Here is a 19,899-nt window from a genome sequence, read left to right as displayed (position 1 = left end):
ATAAGCAAGACACACTCTGTCACCAAAGACAGACTGACAGATACAGATACAAACTGTACAATCACTTATTTACAAATCCAATTTTTTGTTGGTTTTTTTTCATTTCACTTTTTTTTTGAAAATAGGAGTAGAAAAAGTGATTGAATCTTCAGATTTTACGTAGCGTATTCTTTTTAAAATCTAAATGAACAAATGAAAGAATGCTGAAACGAAACAAAAGAGTCTCAGCAAAAGTAGAGGAGGGAATGACAGACCATGCAGACGTCTCACAGAGTTTTCAATAACACCTGGGGTCTAAACTCCATTAAATAAGTCCAAAATGTGAATGACCTCTGATGGTGTTTCGTGAGAGACCTGAATGGTCAGCACTGATGCCTTCGAATTCTACCAAAAGCACGACACGCATCTAATTTTAATTCAGCTTGTTAATCTAACAAACACCTCAGGACCTCGAGACTACACTTCCTGTCCGCACTGTCAATCAAAACTATAGAAGCTGTTCGTATGGTCACCGAAAATAAATTGAGACTATCCTCTCAATGCCTCCTCCCTTCGTGAGTCTTAAGTGGTTAAACATAAACCGAATCGCCTCCAACTGGAAAATATGTAATGCAGCTTCGGGTTACAGCCTCTATAACGGAACGAATCGCGGACTGCATCTGTAGATGAGTGGACATCCTGCCACCCATTAAGAGAAAAAGAGACCCAACAAATCAAGCCCAGAGCTCAATGCCATCAAACAGAGCATTACTTCCATCTCTGCAGAAAGAAAGCAGGATGTGGTAAAGAATAAGTTGTTAAAACGTTCACTCATACATGGAGATTTGTGCAATATAGTAGCTCTTTGAGCTCCTCATCATAATTGTTACCGTTCCGCCCATCATCTTCTGTCTCTAGTGCTACATTTGCTGGGTGGAACTAGAGGTGGATAAATGCCAATCGAAAACCTCAAATTGGTTCATATAAATGGTTTTGCATTTCCCTTCCCCACTGTTGGGGTTTTGAATGCTATCAGTGCACTAAAAACACTGAAGAGCCTTTCTCACCTACTGCAGGAGACGGCCTGAACAAATCTGTATTAAATATCGTCCCACCTGTGGAAATGAAACTATGGCAAGATTGACATTTTGAGTTTAGGGCGAAATCAATATTTACACGACAGCTTAAATCTATGCATAAAATTCATCTTTTACTTGGATTATGTGTACGATGTGTCAAACTAAACGTGGTTTAAATGTGCAAATTGTGATTATTGCATCACCACCTTAGCTTTTAGTTTATCGTTAAAACTCATTAACACACTACATTAACTTATAATATCAAATTAACAGTCATATAAAGGAGGACATTAGAGATACGTGCTACACAAAGGTTAAACCAGAGGGCAGACATTGCATCTGTCGAGGCTTTCTCTGGGTCAAAGGTCAACCCCACGGCACGTTCCTTCAGTCTGACACTTGCAGAATTGGCATACGAACACGCATGAACCCAGGAACACCGGACGGCCCGAATGCTGATGCTTGAACTACAGATGTCCTTAATAAATCCACTAACGTTTTGTGTTCATGAATTACTGGGTTTATCCAAATAAAACAAACACTAAAGATAAAAAAAAAAAAACCTGCAGTTTAATGTGTTGTGAACTTGAATGGTTGTAACAATGTTGTTCATTTGCTATGGATAGTTTACTCTTTTCTAAGGGGTTTATATTTCCAAAAATATTCAGCATTAAATGCATTTAAATGCATCAAACCATTTTTTTCAATATATTCTTTTTTTTATTGGGGAAACTTGTGCACGCTACTTCTATAGATAGTAAACCGAAATACAAGCCACAATCAATCAAAGTCCATCAGGAGAGCAACCAACACTTGCCCTGCTGAAATGTCATCATTGACATTCCGGTGCGAAATATCATCCAAACTTTCATCTGATAAATAGTTCTCATATATTAAAATATAGAAAATAATTTCTGATTCTCTGAGAGAAGAAAAGCTACATTACAACCATTTGGGCAAAAACCTCACTAAGCAACTAATAAAATATTCAGTCAAATATTTGGTACATTTCCCCAAGGCCTGAGCAGACAGCTCTCTGTGTTCATTCATTAGTGTATTCATTTGAACACAGGCGCTGCTTTTGTCTCATGAAAGCTGGTGGCTTTTCCACACTGTTCTAACGTGTGCAGGTGCTCGGAGGGATACGTGATGTGTTGATCTGAATAAAGCAGCTGTGAAAAAGCCCTCGGATTCAAAATCACATGATTAATCTCATTGCACTCCTCCCTCAGCAAAAACACCCAACCATCCCACTTAAAAACAGCCCGTACGAGTGGAGTTTCAAAAGGAGCTACTGCGGTGAATAAGAATGATTTACTCTATATTTCTCTATAATTTTTATTTCTATCTATACGTAGTCACTACATACATTCTCAAACACGGTTGTGTGTAGCAGTTTTAACCCTGACATTCAGCAGATATAGATGAGTTTATATTGTCTTTTCTTATGTGTTAATTATTTTCTATAAGTCTATAAAAATATACAATCATTGGCTAATGAAAGGAGAGGACTCCATCTGCTAGGTCGATTCTTTAGACTCCTTAAAAAAAAAAAAAAAAAAAAAATCAAGCTTAGCATCCAACCTAAATCTTCTCGCCGAATGCAGATTGTCCATGACACTTGAGAAATGAAAGGGGATTTCTAATGTTTCCACTTGAAGCCTCAAATAATAGCGAGAATTTATGTGCATGACCAACTATTTAAAGTGAGCCTGTTCACCGATGCCGTAATTAAACGCCTTCACTGTGATGTCTGCTGAAGAAAGGACAAGGAGGGTGAGCGTATGAAAAGATAAAGGGGGAAAACGCGAGAGTGAAAGAGAGAGAGCTGCTCTTGCGTATCATGCACCTTTCAGCTGAGCACAAGATATGCAAAATCATTTTTCACACCAACGAAACGCTTCTCTCCATCTGTATTTACACCTTCGCTCCTCGTCATCAGTGGTTCCTCAATGTTTAAAAATGAAAACAACAAAGAAATAGTTACTCAAAACGCTTGGCACACCAAAAGAATCCTCATGCAGAGATAATTGAAACCAACAGAAGAAAAACATTGAACCAAACTGACCCGCACAAGATTATTTCAAAATACTCAATACTCATATGCACCCGATTTCAAGTATGACAGGTTTCTTCAATTTAAAGTTCTGTAACTTAATACACAACAATGAATATATTTCTCTCTGTATATTAGATTTTTGTACAGCTGTAGTTCTGAAGGAAACTGTTGTACAGTCAAAGTTATTGCATTGTTTTTGCATATCTTGTGGTATGCAAGCACATACGCATGCACTCACTCACTCATCCTGCATATGCTAACACGAACACCACACAAACGCGCTTGCACTCTGCATATGCTAAACACGGAGAAACTCACACACGTACACAACCAAGGCCTCAAAATATGCCTGCGGCAGCCTCACACTGACATATGGCACGTGTGTGTAGAGGAGATATGAGGATGTGGGGCCGGCTTTGGAACAGAGCAGGTGGGTTCTGGCTACATTTTCATGTTTTTTTCACAAGCTTTGCATCGTCCTCAGAGCAGAGACCTCCTGTAAACATTCAGGACTAGAGACTGAAATTGAATGCGATGTTACAGACCTGGAACCAAAGCCAGGACGCTCTATGAGAAAGTGAAGAGTCAGCTAGACAAAAATAGTCAATTATCTATTCATACATGGAAAGAGAAATTCATATCGTCTGAAGTAATGTGCAAAACTGTGACAGAACTTCTAACCCGGTCTAGTGTGGCACAAACAGAGAGACGCCTGGAAGTGGATTGGTCAGGTTTCTCATCAGCGCATGTGTTTGGGGGATGCACTCCATCCCGTCGACACATTACCAACACAATGCTAACGCTTCAACACCTTATTTGCATAATAGATCAATAAGTAGTTCTCTGTGTGTCTGCCGAACTGCATGGAAACAGTGTTAAACGCAGCAGAAAAATATCCTTAACAATAATAGTAATAATAATAATAGCAATCAATAACATTGTTTGATGATGACACTGCTGATGTTGGTACTTTCATAATGATGGTCATATATTTAGCCCTGTGTGAACTACATTAGAGTTGTTGTTTTTTAATGATGCGCTACCCAGACATCCCTGAATACTCCACCCTTCCTCTCCTCAAAGTGCATCTTTACTGACCTTCCAAAGATCTGCTGTTTCCTGTGTCGAGCAGGTGGGATCGTGATAGAATCGCAGCTGTCGGCTGAATGTTTTTGGAGATCAGCAGTGAAGAAACATCAGTAGTTTCAGAGCAAACGTGAGTCCGATCCAACAGCAGCCATGAGACCTGTCAGTGCTACCTGCATCCAGGTGAGTGACACCGCTCATTTACAGCTTGTAAGCTACCAATAAACATTGTGAGAGAGACTGATCCCCCGGTGGAACACGCTTCACCTCTGACAGAAATAAATAAATAAATAATTTTTTTTTGTGTGTCTGTAAGAGGCATTAGATTCACAACACTGCATCTGGCATAAACACCTTCAATAATAATAATTTAAGAAAAAAATGCATCCATCTGTGTGCAATCAACATTATAAACATTAAATGCTGGAAAATAAAAAAGGAAATAAAACCTGAAGCAGACCTGGAATAAAAGGCCACTGATGCAATGACCCGTACCTTGCACAGCTAGCAGTTACCTGAAAGCCGTAACGGTACACAAGAAAGAGAGCAATTCAGAGAGTTCAGTCTTCCACTGATAAAAGGAAAAGCTATGTGCAGGCTTAACTAGAGAAATCAAATCCAAAAAAGCAGCAAAAATCATCAACTGAACACAAAAGTAAGCCGTGAAGGAGAAGGATGACGTGAAAGAGTTTACAGACAACACTTCTCCTGATGAACAGATGGATGGAAAGGAAAGAGAGCTGCTCCAATGTGTCCCCCTCTGAACATCTCTCGAACACGTGATGATCCCCGGGCAGCAAATTCCCGACACGGCCCTCAAGATCCACCTGCTCGGCACCGAGCGTCCACACCGATTCTGCGACTGTCGAGCCCTACCGCCACACACAGGTCAGCGCAATCTCCCACTGCTTGAGCAACAGCGCATCTTTTCCCTTCATTCCCTGCTCAGTCAGGGTTTCGTTTCCTTACTGCAATCAAGGTTGTGAGAACTGTGAGGCACTTTAGAAACACGCACACACAAACATGTACACACCCCTACTCGCTCGTGCTCTCGCAAACACACGGACGAACTAAAAACCAACTTGGTCTCGGCTAAGCAGAATGGCCTGATACCCCTACGGTGGGTACACGCAACAGACGGGTCAGACTGCAGGACAGCAGTGTCCTCAGAGAGAGCTTGGCTAAGACACAGGAAGTCCTCCGTTGCTGCTGCTGTTACCCCTACAAACTGGTCACGCACTCCATGTCATCATCATCCATCAGAGTGCTGTTCCGCTGCCCTGCCCCGTCGGAGAACTCTAGCTCCGCCCCCAGCAGCTCGTCGGAGCCCATGGCGGTCGAGAGGCCCAGCGTGTGGCTGCAATGGGACTCCTGCGAGCCAGTGTCTCTGCACTGTATGAAGGGTAGCAGGTTGCCGTTGGCGTTGGGCGGTGCGTTGGCGTTGAGAATGTTGTCGGCAGCGTTCTCCATCTCCTCCATGGTCATGTCGCAGGCGTCCGCTAGTTCCTGCTTCGCTACCTGGATGAAGGAGGGATCCTGTGCATAGCGACCCAAACCCTCAGATATCAATACCTGGGCAAAGAAAAAACTTTTCAACGCTTTATACTCTTAAAATGAACGGCTTTTTAAGATTGTTTTTGCAGCGTACTCATAGAAGAACCCTTTCTGCAGTGAAAATTTCTTAAAAGAACCATTCTTTGCATAAGGACATTTTTTATCAAAAATATTTGTATTTTTCGTCTATAGAAGCTTTTCTATGCTAAAGATTCTTCATAAAACCATCAATGCCAAATAAAGTTTTTTTTGTGTAGTGTAGGTAAATATGGTTTCACATAAATGTGTAAATAAACACTTATAGGGATTCTTCATTAATTATTCACCCTCTGTTTAAATAAACACTTATAGGGATTCTGTCATTAATTATTCACCCTCGTGTCATTCCAAACCTGTAAGACCTTAGATCAACTTCAGAACACAAATGAACATATTTAATTAATCCGAGATCTTATTGACCATGAATACCCAGAAAGGTAGTATTTAAATAGTCTGTGGCATCAGTGGTTCTATCTTAATATTATGAAGCTACGAGAATACTTTACATATAAAGATTTTTTTTTTTTAAATATGAATTGTTCTGCTTCATTAACTCCACTTTTATACTTTGTGGGAGTTCGGTTGAGACAGATGTGCGATTGTGTGGTTTGTTCCTGACCCTGTCGATCAAATGCAGATCCGGGTCTCGAAACAATTGTGAAATGCCCCGATGCTTTGATTCATCTTAGTCACATAACATGGGTGTTTCGAATCACACTTTGGAGCAGTGTTTCAAACACTGTGTCGAAACGTAATTTTCACGTCAACCATCACTAGTTGCAACACATCTGGGTTCTATGTCAGAACACCGGGTCCTGTGTAAGCAGCACCACACACATGCATCATTGTACTCTTGTGAATGGAAGAGTGACATGGAATACTTTCTTGTTTGTTTTATTTGCGCACAATAAGTATTCTTATAGCTTCATAACATTACAGTTGAACCACTGATGTCACATGGACTATTTTAACGATATTATTACTAAATTCCTGGGCCTTGAACATGATTGTTGTATTGCTGTATATGCAGAGTCAGAAAGCTCTCGGATTTCATAAAAAATTTCTTAATTTGTGTTCAGAAGTTGAAGGTCTTACGGGTTTGGAACGTCACCAGGGTGAGTAATTAATGAGAGAATTTTCATTTTTGGGTGAACTATCCCTTGAAATATGTATTTTTGGATGTTTTCTATCTACAAGTCTGAAGATGACAAGTTTTGCCATCACAATAGCCCTAAATCTTAAAAATGATCAGTGCTATGGTGTCTTGCTTTAACAAAAATGCAGCTTACGGCCTCCACGAGGCTGCCGGCGCTCCCGTGTGACAGGGATGTGGTGTCTCTGCGTGTGACCGGAGGAACTGTGAGGGACACGGGTCGCTGCGTCCTCTGCACACTCCTGCTGTGGTTGCCATTACTGTCACTGTACCACGAGCTGCAGTTCACAGACGGCATGCTGCTGTTGAGTTTCTCATAAGATCCGCTGCCCTCTAGCCGCAGAGACGGAATGGGCTGGTAGCACGGCCCGCCCCCGCTGCGGCCACTAGGACTCGCAGGAGGTGTGGAGCACAGACGCGTAAACAGCGTCGGAGAATGACTCCGTCTCAGCAGGGGACTCAACCCTGCCACAGCCAAAGCCTTTGAAAAACACAAGATGAATAAGTGAAGACAAAAAAAATTTAATGTGTGGGTGTGTATGCGTGCATAAGCTCACCTGATGATGCACTAGGTGCAATGGTAATGCTGTTTCCTGAGAAACATCAGGTCTGTTATGTTTTCTGAGACACTCAAAGTGAAAGGAAGACCGTCGACCTGTGTTGAAAAGTAAATATACACTTGACTTGAGCGTCACATTTGAAGCAAGACTAATGACAGTCATAACTTGTATTATGAATGTGTGGGAGTATGTACCCAGTGCAGTGGGGCAGAGGAATGCCCGTCTTCGTGGAGACTGCCACGGCCTCCTCTCTTCCCCTACATCTGCCTCCACCATTGGAGCCAGTTGCTTGCTCTCTTCATCCTGAAATTCCAGCCTGCACCCCACACACATACATTAAAAAAATATTAAAAAATATTACTCTTTCTAGTGAGCCTGAATCTCACAATATTGTCGAGTCAATATATATCCCGCAATATTTTTAAGAATTGTTGAAAAGATTTTCATTTTTGAAAGAAGTCTCTGATGCTGCAAGACTGCATTTATTTGATAAAAAAAAAATACACGAATATGTTCAAATTTTGTTACCATTTAAATTAACACTTTTCTATTTGAATATATTATCAAATGTAATTTATTTCTGTGATGCAAAATGAAATTTTCAGCAGCCATTACTCCAGTCTTCGGTGTTGCATGATCAATGTTGAAAACACTTGCACGGCTAAATATTTATAAATGTTTTTTGATAAAGAGAAAGTAATTTTTCATATTATTTTTAATTTCTTTGAAATAAAAATATTTTGTAACGTTCTAAATATACACTATAATGTTTATTGTCACCTTTGATTAATTTAATGCATCCTTGCTGAATAAAAGTGTGACTCGACTCAATTTATATATATGCATTTATATCAAATGAATTCTGTTATTAGGACCATTATGACCACAGCACTACAGTACAGCTGTTTGGAAGGCACTATTAATATGAGGGGGTCAGACATGACAACTTCTACTTAACCATTTTTTACCAGTTTATATGAAGAAAATTGGCTAAGCATTAAACTATATCTCGCTCATTCCTGTGGCTTATTGTTGTATTAAATATTCTGATATGAACTAAAACAGATGAATGCAGTATTACATGTCCATTGAGAGCATGGTCTGATCTCTCTCGTCTAGAAATGTTTCATCGTACGTCTCATCTGTAGATGCTTCCTCTCGCCGTATTATAGGGAGACGACTGTCACTGGAATCAGAGCTTCACAAAACACACAGGTGAACCATAAACATATTGCACATCTTTAGCATCTGAAAGCCTTCAATAAGTGAAGAAAGCGCGCCTATACGGGTAACAGCGGTTACTCTCTCCTCAAGCTCTCATAAGGCTATTATAATGTGAACACAACTATAGCAGCTTAAGGTTTGATGATGTCTAACAAACCTTACAGCACAGTTTTAATTGGTTGTGTCACATTACAGAAGAACTGCAATTATTCTTGCATAGAAACCTTACAATATTAGATTTAAGAGGAGGAAAAGATTGTAAAGGGGCACTTCATAAAGACTGGAGCTCCACTAACAGAAATAAGTGCATATCCCGCTCCCAGGATTGTGCTGTATCTATTAGCACAAACAAAACAAAAAAGTAGGAGCATGTCCAGTTTAATAGCTGTCAGAGATGCTTGAGAAGTTGATGCTTCTGTATTTTGGTCTAAAGGAAGAGCCCCTCCAATACAGCCTGGAAATGACCAGCGGATGAGATTCAAAACAAACAATTAAATGGCCCAGCAGAGCGGTTCTCAACTGGTGTGACACAAAGAAAAATAATGCACCTAACCATATGCTTTAAACTTGCTTAGTTATGATGAACAAGCTGCTATTTTATATTACAAAATAAACAGACTTATTTTGTTTACTGATAATTTCAGTTATCATTTTAAGTTTTAGTAATAGTATTATTTGCTTTTGTAATTTCTTTTTATTCTACTGTATTTTTCTACAAATTAATCTGTCAGCAGCGTTATTTTAGTATTTATATACTTTTATAGTTTTTATTTAATTCTCTAAATTAGCTTTTTATGTTTAGACAGTTTGCATTTTATTTAGTTGTATTAATTTCATATGCTTTTGTCATTTTTACTAGCTTTTTATAATGTTTTTCCCAAAAATACAATATTCTGTTACAAATATGGTGTCTAGAACTATTAGAACACTAGTATTTTCACCTAAAGTTTTTCAGAACAGGTTTTAAATCAGTTATTTCTATCTTTTGCTGTAGTGTGTCAGTAGGAAATATCAGTTTTCACATTTCCAAACATTAATTTTGCCATTAATTGTAATAATACAGCTTTTGAAAAAAATGATTTGTTGATGAGAGCGTAAAATCCAGATTCTGACGGAAAACCAGTTGAGAAGAACTGGCCTAGCACATGCTCACTCAGCTCTCAGCCAATCAGAGAAGCCGCTCACAGATCCTGCTAGTTTAAGTTATGTATAAAGTGGATCTCTCAACACACTGAGAATGTGTGTTGAAAACATTTAGTTTCAGATCCACCCCAGTATGGACAGAGCATAAGCCAGCCTTCCAAAGTGATGAGGTTTCTCTTGGTCTCTGTGTGAGGAACATACCGCATGAAAGTGTCATAGAAACAGCTCCTGGTCCACATGAGACAATCAGGGCAAGACAAACCACAATCAGGAACCAGATTCTGATAAACCTGAACATCTCCCTGTTAACTCATCTATACATCTTCATTCAACTACACAAGGAATATGGCATCATACCTCTTGTTAGGAAAGCACCATGTGGGCCGTGGTAGTGGGACAGTTGTGAGGGGTGGCCCCGTGTGTCCATCCACTGTGCTGACGGTAGGTTTGGGGTGCCGGTGTCCGATGGCTGTGTTGTTGGCGTTGTTGATGTTTGCGTTTGATCCTGAGGAAGAGTAACTGCTTGGAGTGAAGGTGGCGTCGACGAGCTTCTGATGAGAGGGAGATTCTGCCTCAACGGGACTCCCGGATTTACTGATGTGCAATGGCCGCTGTGTTGTGAAGGACTGTGGGAAGGAGGCGTGGCCATCACTCTGGTGGTAGTAGTTGACGTGGTTACCGAAGAGACCGCCAGACCGCTGCAAAGATAAATATACATGAGTGGTCACATTTAAGCAAACCTCATCATCCCTTCCCATTCACACCTGGTATTAACATGTCCAGTGATTATGCAGTAGATTTCAATGACTACATACAGATTTTTATAATACAGAAGCCCTAAGCATTAAAGGGATAGTTCACCTAAAAATGAAAATTTTGTCATTAATTACTCACCATCATGTCGTTCCAAACCTGTAAGAACTTTTTTCATCTTCAAAACACAAATTAAGATATTTTTGATGAAATCCAAGAGCTTTATGACCCTGGATATACAGCAACGTAAGGACATAGATAGAATAGTCCATGTGGCACAGTGGTTCAACCTTAATTTTTTGAAGCTACGAAAATACTTTTTGTGTGCAAAAAAAACAATAACTTTATTCAACAATTCTTCTCTTCCGCGTCAGTCTCCACATTGTTCTCACAAGAGTACCATGGCACATGTGTGTGATGCTGCTGACGCAGAAGCTGGTCGTTCTGACATAAAACCTGCATCTGCTGTGCCTTGTTTACAAGCAGAGGAATGCACACGCGTGCATCATTGTACTATTTTGAATGTGCATTCAGTCTAAGGCGGAAGAGAAGAAATAGTTGATTAAATTTGTTATTTTTGTTTTCTTTGCACACAAAAAGTATTCTTGTAGCTTCATAAAATTGCGGTTGAATCACTGATGTCACATGGACTATTTTAATGATGTCCTTACTACCTTTCTGAACCTTGAACGCGGTAGTTCCATCACTGTCTATGCAGTATCAGAAAGCTCTTGGATTAATTCAAAACATCTTAATTTGTGTTCTGGAGATGAACAAAGGTTTTACGGGTTTGACATGACATGAGGGTGAGTAATTAATGACAAAATTTTCATTTTTGGCTGAACTAACCCTTTAAGCACTATGTCATGATCTTGACTTGTTTTTCTTGAGCCCTCAACATAACAAAAATTTATATTTTGTTATAGCCTTGTACCTAAGATAAAATCTTATTATTGGTTGGATGACAACGCTCGCTCTCTTAGACAGGCGTGTCGTAAAGCAGAGAGGAGATGGAAGCATGATTATCTTACTATGTCTCTTGAGATTTTTAAAGATTGTCTGGTTAAGTTTCAGAGCGCTGCTAAGTCAGCAAGATCAAAATATTTTTCAGAACTGAATACCGCACACTGTCATAGACCTAGGGTTTTATTCTCCACAATAAATTCAGTTATTACTACTCTAGGGAGCCATTATCAGGGCTCTGTGAGAAATGTTTGGCATTTTATGTTGACAAAGTGAGTGCCATTCGCTTATCTTTTACTTTACCGCTCTCAGACCTGTCTTTGAACTCGTCTGGCATTTCATTTTTATTTTGCCATTTTCAACATGTCTCTTTAATAGAACTTTCCGATCTTGTTAACAAAATGAAGTCTACTAATTCCTCACTGGATGTTGTTCCTTCTGTGATCATAAAAGCAGCTTTTCCAGTAATTGGCCACAGTGTCCAAGTGTTGATTAACTCCTCTTTGGACACTGGTGTGGTTCCGAACTGCTTTAAGCATGCGGTTGTTCAGCCTTTGCTTAAGAAACAAGGTTTGGATGAAAGTTGCTTTAACAATTTTCGGCCTGTCTCAAAGTTATCATTTTTGTCAAAGCTTTTGTAAAAAGTTGTGCAGTTACAACTGATCACATTCTTAAATACAGCTAATTTATTAGAACCTTTTCAATCTGGGTTCACTATTTATCACAGCACAGAGTCTGTTTGCTTAAAGTGTTCAATGATATTTTGGTGGCAGTTGATGCTGGTAAAAATGCAGTATTGATTTTGGATCTTACAGCTGCCTTTGATACCGTGGATCATAATGTTCTTATTTGCCGTTTAGAACATCTGATTGGTATCAGGGGCACAGCCTTACAATGGTTTAGCTCATATCTCAAAGATAGGTCTTTTTCTGTAGAGCTAGGCAAGTTTTCCTCATCATCTGCCCGAATTATAAGTGGAGTACCTCAAGGCTCTATTCTGGGGCCGCTTCTTTTTAACTTATATATGCGCCCTATGTCTCTTTTCATTTATATGCTGATGATACACAGTTTTACCTCCCGCTAAAAGCTGGTGATTCCATTCAACCATTGATGGAATGTGTCTCTGATATAAAAAATTGGTTATCAAATAACTTTCTCCAACTCAATGAGAACAAAACAGAACTTGTTTTTGGTCCCCCAAAAATAAGAAAAGATATTATTAAGGAGCTGGGCAATCACTTCACCTCCATTTCCTCGCAGGTTAGAAACCTGGGCGTTATCATAGATTCAGAATTATGTTTGTCCAAACAAATTAATTCTGTCGTGAGGAACAGCTTTTACCAATTACGGGTCATCTCCAAACTTAAACAGTTTTTGTCTTTTCAGGATTTGGAGAAGGTTATTCATGCATTATCACTTCTCGTTTAGATTACTGTAATTCACTGGCCTCCAGTCCATTTTAGGGTTTAGTTTAAGATTCTGTTGTTTGTTTTTAAAGCTCTTAACAATCAAGCTCCATGTTATCTTAAAGATCTTATCACCCCCTTGTCATCTACCAGACTTTTAAGATCTGCTGACAGGGCTCTTTTATCTGTCCCTCGTTCCCGTATGAAAACTAAGGGTGACAGAGCCTTTTTAGTCACTGCCCCTCGTCTGTGGAACCAATTGCCTCTAGACTGCCGCCTTGCACCTTCCATTACCATTTTTAAATCGAGGTTGAAAACATATCTTTTCTCCTTAGCATTTTAATTTCACTTCATTGCTGTTTTATTGTATTATATGTCTTGTTTGTTCTTTTCTGTTTCCTCTTACTTTTAATTTGATTTTACATTGTTCAGCACTTTGGATAGCTTTGCTATGTTTAATGTGCTATATAAATAAAATTTACTTACCCAAAATCCCTCACTTTCAATGAGAGTTGTTACTTTGAAGTGACGTGCAATTATATATGTATTAATATATATGGTTAGAGTCCAAGGCTTGTTTTTTTGTCATATTGGTGTATAATGTGGCCATATGTGTGGATTGAGAATTCAGCTTTCAATACACTTCTAGGATGCATTACATCACTTTTTCAGCTGTATTTGGTGCCTGCTTGTGATCGGATCAGTAATGCGAATGTTAATATCAATTCTATTACTATGTATATATAACGAATGTTAGTATACGGATGTTAATACCAAGGTAAACAGTAAATGAACATACAGACGCACACACACTGACAACACAAACACTTTCACTTCCTCTGTTCACTCTGCACTCACATTCAGACAGCAGCCGTTTTTTAGATTTTTCTAAATGGTCTATGAATGTAACATCACTGATGGCTAATTTAATAATTTAACTATTAATTTAACTAATTCTATAACCATCTGATCTGTGCGATGAGGGCAAAGCACTGTTCCTTAATGGTTTCTGATACTTCTAGATTACAAGCTTGTAAAACTAATAACTAAAGAAAAAAATCATTCTGAGTCCTCAATGCTGTGCGATGAATCTAAACAAGCAGCTCTGTGACCCTTCGCAGCCTGGTTGGAGGATCTTGCTGATGGTCCCATGCAGGTGGGCAGAAGCTCCGGCAGCAGAAGCGATGATGTGAGCAGAGCGGAGGAAAGGAAATAAGAGGCAATATCAGACCTTTACCCTGAAGATATCATCCTCAGAAGCAGCACACACGGTTTCCTTCATGGCTCTCTCTAGCTCCTCCTCCACAGTCAGGTCTCCTGATATCGCTCTTCTGATCTCAGGACCCATATCATGCAGTGTACGCAGGCCAGCCTGGTCACAACACACAAGCAGGCACATTCATATGCAAACAAAACACATTGTCTGTTAAAGTTGATGGTCTGGTGGACCCACCTGCAGTGAAAGAGCAGTCTTTGGGGCAATTTTGGCCACCAGGCCCTGTTCCTTGCGCTTCTTAAATTTCCTGAAGTATTCCTGAATCAGGAATGTGGCATAGAACTTCCCAACGGTTACTTCATCATCTGTTGGGCAAGGAAACACACACACTCAGGTTTTATTCAGCAGGGACCCTTTAAACTGATCAAAAGTGACAGTACAAATGTATAATGCTACAAAAGAGTTCTATTCAAAATAAACAATGTTCCTTTGAACTCCTTTGAATATATCACTGTTTTCACATAAATATTAAGCAACAACTGTTTTCAACACTGATGATATTAAGTAATGTTTGGCACTAAATCAGCATATGTACAGCTTTGCCATCATAGGAATAAATTACATTTGCAAGTATATTAAAACAGAAAACAGTAGTTTTTTATAATGTATTTTTGATAAAATGAATGCAGCCTTGGTGAGCATAAGAGACTTCTTTCAAGAACACTATAAACCCCAACCCCAAAATTATGAATGATAGTGACTGTATGGTAACTATTGGTCAACCTTTGACCTTTTGCCATCACCCACCTCCAGCAGGGGGAACAACTTGATCCAGCAGCTTCATGCTCGTCCTCTTCCAGATCTTTTTCACGATGGCTCTGAGTTCCTCATTTGCTTGCTCCAGGTTACCTGACACAAACACATCCAAACATTGATTTTTCTTTGCATATAAGTTGGGATGTGTATTAGATGAATGCGTGTTTATGAATTGTATTTGCGTGTATGACACTATCACACCTTCAGTTTTGATGCGTAGAGCCGTTCTTACTAGAGCAAAAAGAGTTGCGTTGAACATCACTGTCCCGTCACTATTGAGAGGCATGTTCATGGACACAAGCCTCTGCAGATGCACAGATAAAGTAAGTCAAGTAATGTGTCTAACACGCTACACAATTACTACATTTTAGGATTTGTACCTTGCATGCCACTCTGTGTGGACAAAGCTTTCCAAATCCAAGGGGAGGCTGAATCCTGCGCAGTAATGTCACAACATCCAGGTGCTTTATCCGACCCCTGCAATTACATAAAACTCGGATCTCAGTTTCAATCGCCACAAATGAAGAATCTAGATTTATTGATAATAAGATCTAGAAACTGAAACTTAAAGATGGCAAAACAGGAAGTGACTGACTTGGCCTCAGGATCGTATTCTGCCCATATCCTCTTAAACTCATCTAGGTGATGTGGCCCCAATATCGACCAATCACGTGTTAAATAGTCAAAGTTGTCCATGATGACGGCCACAAAGAGGTTAATGATCTGTGGGAGAGGAAGGATCTGAATCATCTTGTGCTAGGGAAACCCGCTGCTTCTGTTATTATAGATACGGTAAACATTGTACAGAGGGGGTAAGGACGTCATGCTGGTGGAGATGATTTCACAGCTGATATACAATAACACCGTTACTTACTGGGAAGGAAAATCGATGTCAACTCACCAGGAAGGCGCAAAGCATATAAAAGCTAACGAAGTAGATGATGGCAAAGTTGCTGCCACAGACTTCACTGGAATGGCCGACCTCTGACCCCTTCTCACATGGGCGGTCCGGGGAACAGGCCAGCATGATTTCCTGCCATGCCTCCCCCGTTGCACACCTACAGAAATGCCCAAGCTCAATGTGAGAGAGAGACCTCAAACGACTGAAAGAAAGAGAGAGAGAGAAACTGACCTGAAGAGCAGCAGAACAGCCTGAGGAAATGTCTGGAAGTTGTTGTTTCGGTTGATCTGGCTGTTGTCCCTCAGGGCAATCTTACCAAACATCTGTAGAGTCGGAAAAACATTACTCATCACAAATCACTCCACATCAACATGTCCAAGTTGTTACAAGTACAGGAGCTGTAACAGACATGGAGACATTTCCTTGGGGAAGATGAGGAGAGGGTGTGAAGCAAATGAAGCTGGGTCTGACCTGCATCCCAATGACGGCGTAGATGAAGAACAGCATTACGATCAGCAAAGCAACATAGGGAAGAGCCTGTGAACAAACCGAGGGAGAGGGAGAAGGAGAAGAAAAAAGAAGAACGTTTAAATATACATAGCAAATGCACAAATAGAGCAGAAAAATTGTTCATTTCAACAGCCACATTTGGTTCCGTTTCACTCTTAAATTTTGTATACACATAGTTAGAAATAAGAGATTTTTAAGTATTTTTTTTCCTTAAAATTATAAAAAATAAATTTTTATTAAAATATCTGAGAAAAAAAAAATTCTGCATACGTGTCTGGACCTCAGTGCATCTCTCTCTGTACAGTTACACAAGAAAGTGCTGTCTCATTTCATTCTCCTCACCTGAAAGGATTTAATGAAGGTCCAGAGCAGCGTCCGAATGCCCTCTCCCCGAGACAGAAGCTTCACCAGCCTCATCACACGGAACAGCCGAAAGAACGTGATTGAAATCCTGGCGTTATCTTCAGTGTTTTGGAGGCCCTTTTTCAGCATGACAAAGACACACATATGCATGTTCATGGGGAGGCACACACACTCATATATACCCAACCATTTGTACACCACCCAGAACAATTCAAGGTGACACACACACACACAATCAAGTTAATATGTCTACAACAGCATGTTAAACACTTCCACCAAGAGCAAACTACAGAGACACAGAGGATGTCTGGTGGCTTTATGGAACAATGACAATATCCCAAATGGGAGCAAAGCAATTATAGATGTCTACCACAATACACAACTAATCATATATACTTAATAAATACCCTATTGAACTAACTTGCCATTGAAGCATTAAACACTATATTGTTTTTCACAGGTGATATTAAAATCTACATGTGTCACTACACAGACACTAACCCACAGATGTTCACAGATGTTACATTTATCTCATCCTGTACCATTTCTGCCACAAAAAAAAAAAATGCTTGTGTAATTTATAATTATGACATTAAAAGTCATTATTAGACACACAGTAATTATGACAAAAAGCTGAAATTATGAAATAGTAAGTCAATTATAAGTTGAAGTCGAAATAAGACAAAGTTGAAATTATGAGATAAAAGTCATAATTGTGAATTAAGTCAACATTGACAAAGTCTATAATGTCTTTAATTGACTGATGTCTAGAAAGTCTATAATGACTATGAGGCCATAGTCAGTTATGAGATAAGTCATAACTAAGTATGTTAATTTCGACATTTTAATTTATAACTTTGTCATAATTTTGAGTTTTTACCCCATAATGACTTCCTATAATTTTGTCCAAAAGCACAATTTTTTTATGTGTCAGAAATGGGCTTATCTGTTTATTTAGGGTTCTTTCAAATCTGACATTTAACTTTAGTTATAGCTATAATCTAAGTTGACATATACACAAAGCTGCTGCTTTCTGTTTCAAAGGTGCACTCAGTAGTTTTTTCCCTTTATTTAAACACTTCTACATATAGAATTGTATCGTAATGAACTGTAGTTGTAAAAAATGTGCTTAAAATCATCACTTATCTAAAATGAATACATCAGTCATACACAGTTTTGTTATATTTTAGTAGGCTATTTCTGAACTTGTTTTGTTTTATCTTACTTATCCATAAAATTTCATGTCAGCAGCATGTTTAGAAATATATTTACTGAGAAAATGGTGATGTGTTCAATAATTATTTTACCCGCTGTACATGGAGAGGGTGACCTCATGGAATCCACCATTTTGAGGTCACATGACCTCGGTTTCTCCTGTTATCTGAGAAATTCCTGATATGCCTTCGAATGACTTCAAATTGAGCATTTTTATAATGCCATCAGTAATTTTCTGGTTTCCTTGGTAAGGCACTGCATCCACTAGGTGTCACCACTAGGTGTCAGTATAAGCACAACATGAAAAAAAGACTCAATGCACCTTTAAATCTTCAGCACCTACATCTGCACACACATGCCCTAAAACAAATCGCACAAACCAAGCAAAACTGAGAATAAGCTTCATGCATGTGGACATCGCACAGGAAATCGTCTTTTCACAAGCCACAGCTGATTTCAGAGTCGGTGGTGAACTGTCACACCAGAGCTGACCAGTAGAGGCCAACACTGGACTACACACAGCGTGAGCGATGACCATGTGACTACAGCGCACCAATAACAGGCATCGCAGCCTAGGAGAGGGGAGAGGTCGAGGCGATGGACACACTACCAGCATATACACGTGCCTGCCCAATGCCACAGTGATGAGTGAGAACACGTGCGTTCATACCGAAGTCACATGGTGAATGACAGGCGTCAATGGACGGGTCGACAAGGTGATGGGGGTGGAATGAGAGATGGGGTTTTGGTTACCGTTGGTCCGTACCATTGGTCTTACCACAGAGGAGGGGGTAGAGGAGGAGGGGTCAGCTGGCTTTAAAGAAAGGCAGACAGATGAAAGCTATAGCAGCGCCAACCACCCACTGTACACCTGTGTGTGTTCGTGTGGGAATTTGTGTGGAAAAGTGTCCGTCATTGTGTTTTGAGGTACATCTGTTGGGTCTTTTGCAGGGGAGACGCCTCATAGCACGTCTGTCTTTCTGCCAGCTGGGGGCGCTACAGCACATGGTCTGTTTGAGGAGGAGCCATACGCTGTTCTGCAGCTGCAGACTGGAGGATGGGTTGGTGACACACGCAGACACATGCACAGATTCCATATCTTTCACGAGCCGAGTCGAAAATCTCTCAGCAGGTCTATCACGGTGTGTGTGCTGCAGTGATGACTGTATGTGTGACTGCATGTAGGTGTGTGTTTAATTACTACATGCAGAGAGACTGATTTCTAAATCCTCTGCAGTGCCACGATAGACTAAAATGTCTGACTTTATGTGTCATGCTTTTAGTGGCGATGACAACTCAATAGATTTAATTATGTCTTTGCGGTAAAACTGCAGAGGATCTGGCAACCTCAACCATGCATGTAGCACACACATTACAGAACTGGGTCAACGGTATTACTCGTTCCAAATGTGCATCTGTGAGACAGCTACTGTGATAAAGTCTCCACACAGAGCCACTCTGAAAGGGCTGCTCAATATCACAGATATTATCTCACATTGCACAAATATACAGATTAGGCACACACTGGTAAACGCTGCCCCCTGGAGGTTACAATCATGCCCATCAGCAAGAACTTCAGTTATTAGGTGAGTCATGAAAATAAAGGTCTGGGCCATATTTCACACTAAACTCAAACTTAAAAATAAGAAATTATATTTTGCATTAAACTGCAAGAGCTTGTTTAAGGACCAATACAGAACGGTCACAAAATTCATATATTGTTATGACAATTAAGCAAATGTAAGCCTACCTCCTCAAATTATGAGTAGCCTACTGCAAAGAAAAAATAAATAACTATTATTAGTATTATTAACATTATATTATATTATACCATCTTATTTTAGAACTATCAAGATTTATTCAGTTGAGGCTTTAAATAT

The 19,899-nt window shown here is 39.7% G+C and overlaps 1 protein-coding gene across 1 annotated transcript in view; it reads right to left on the bottom strand.

The window, feature by feature from the left end:
* Nucleotides 1-5,125: 5,125 nt before the first annotated feature.
* The window catches only part of LOC132105852 (voltage-dependent L-type calcium channel subunit alpha-1C-like), a 151,463-nt gene continuing 136,689 nt past the window's right edge, over nucleotides 5,126-19,899 (bottom strand). Inside the window, exons 31-48 of the mRNA XM_059511300.1 lie at nucleotides 18,786-18,833; nucleotides 16,784-16,921; nucleotides 16,403-16,468; nucleotides 16,163-16,254; nucleotides 15,932-16,088; nucleotides 15,626-15,753; nucleotides 15,411-15,507; nucleotides 15,232-15,334; nucleotides 15,022-15,123; nucleotides 14,452-14,579; nucleotides 14,236-14,370; nucleotides 10,234-10,574; nucleotides 10,078-10,104; nucleotides 8,591-8,707; nucleotides 7,704-7,825; nucleotides 7,507-7,604; nucleotides 7,086-7,430; nucleotides 5,126-5,775 (exon numbers count right to left, since the gene is read on the bottom strand). Coding sequence (XP_059367283.1) covers nucleotides 5,425-5,775; nucleotides 7,086-7,430; nucleotides 7,507-7,604; nucleotides 7,704-7,825; nucleotides 8,591-8,707; nucleotides 10,078-10,104; nucleotides 10,234-10,574; nucleotides 14,236-14,370; nucleotides 14,452-14,579; nucleotides 15,022-15,123; nucleotides 15,232-15,334; nucleotides 15,411-15,507; nucleotides 15,626-15,753; nucleotides 15,932-16,088; nucleotides 16,163-16,254; nucleotides 16,403-16,468; nucleotides 16,784-16,921; nucleotides 18,786-18,833 — 2,595 coding nt within the window. The 3' untranslated portion in view covers nucleotides 5,126-5,424. The remainder of the gene's footprint in view (nucleotides 5,776-7,085; nucleotides 7,431-7,506; nucleotides 7,605-7,703; nucleotides 7,826-8,590; nucleotides 8,708-10,077; nucleotides 10,105-10,233; nucleotides 10,575-14,235; nucleotides 14,371-14,451; nucleotides 14,580-15,021; nucleotides 15,124-15,231; nucleotides 15,335-15,410; nucleotides 15,508-15,625; nucleotides 15,754-15,931; nucleotides 16,089-16,162; nucleotides 16,255-16,402; nucleotides 16,469-16,783; nucleotides 16,922-18,785; nucleotides 18,834-19,899) is intronic.

The sequence above is a fragment of the Carassius carassius genome, chromosome 26 (assembly GCF_963082965.1).
Source record: "Carassius carassius chromosome 26, fCarCar2.1, whole genome shotgun sequence".
Lineage (NCBI taxonomy): Eukaryota > Metazoa > Chordata > Actinopteri > Cypriniformes > Cyprinidae > Carassius > Carassius carassius.
Note: the sequence above shows the minus strand (reverse complement) of the source record. Positions and strands in the feature narration are given on the sequence as shown.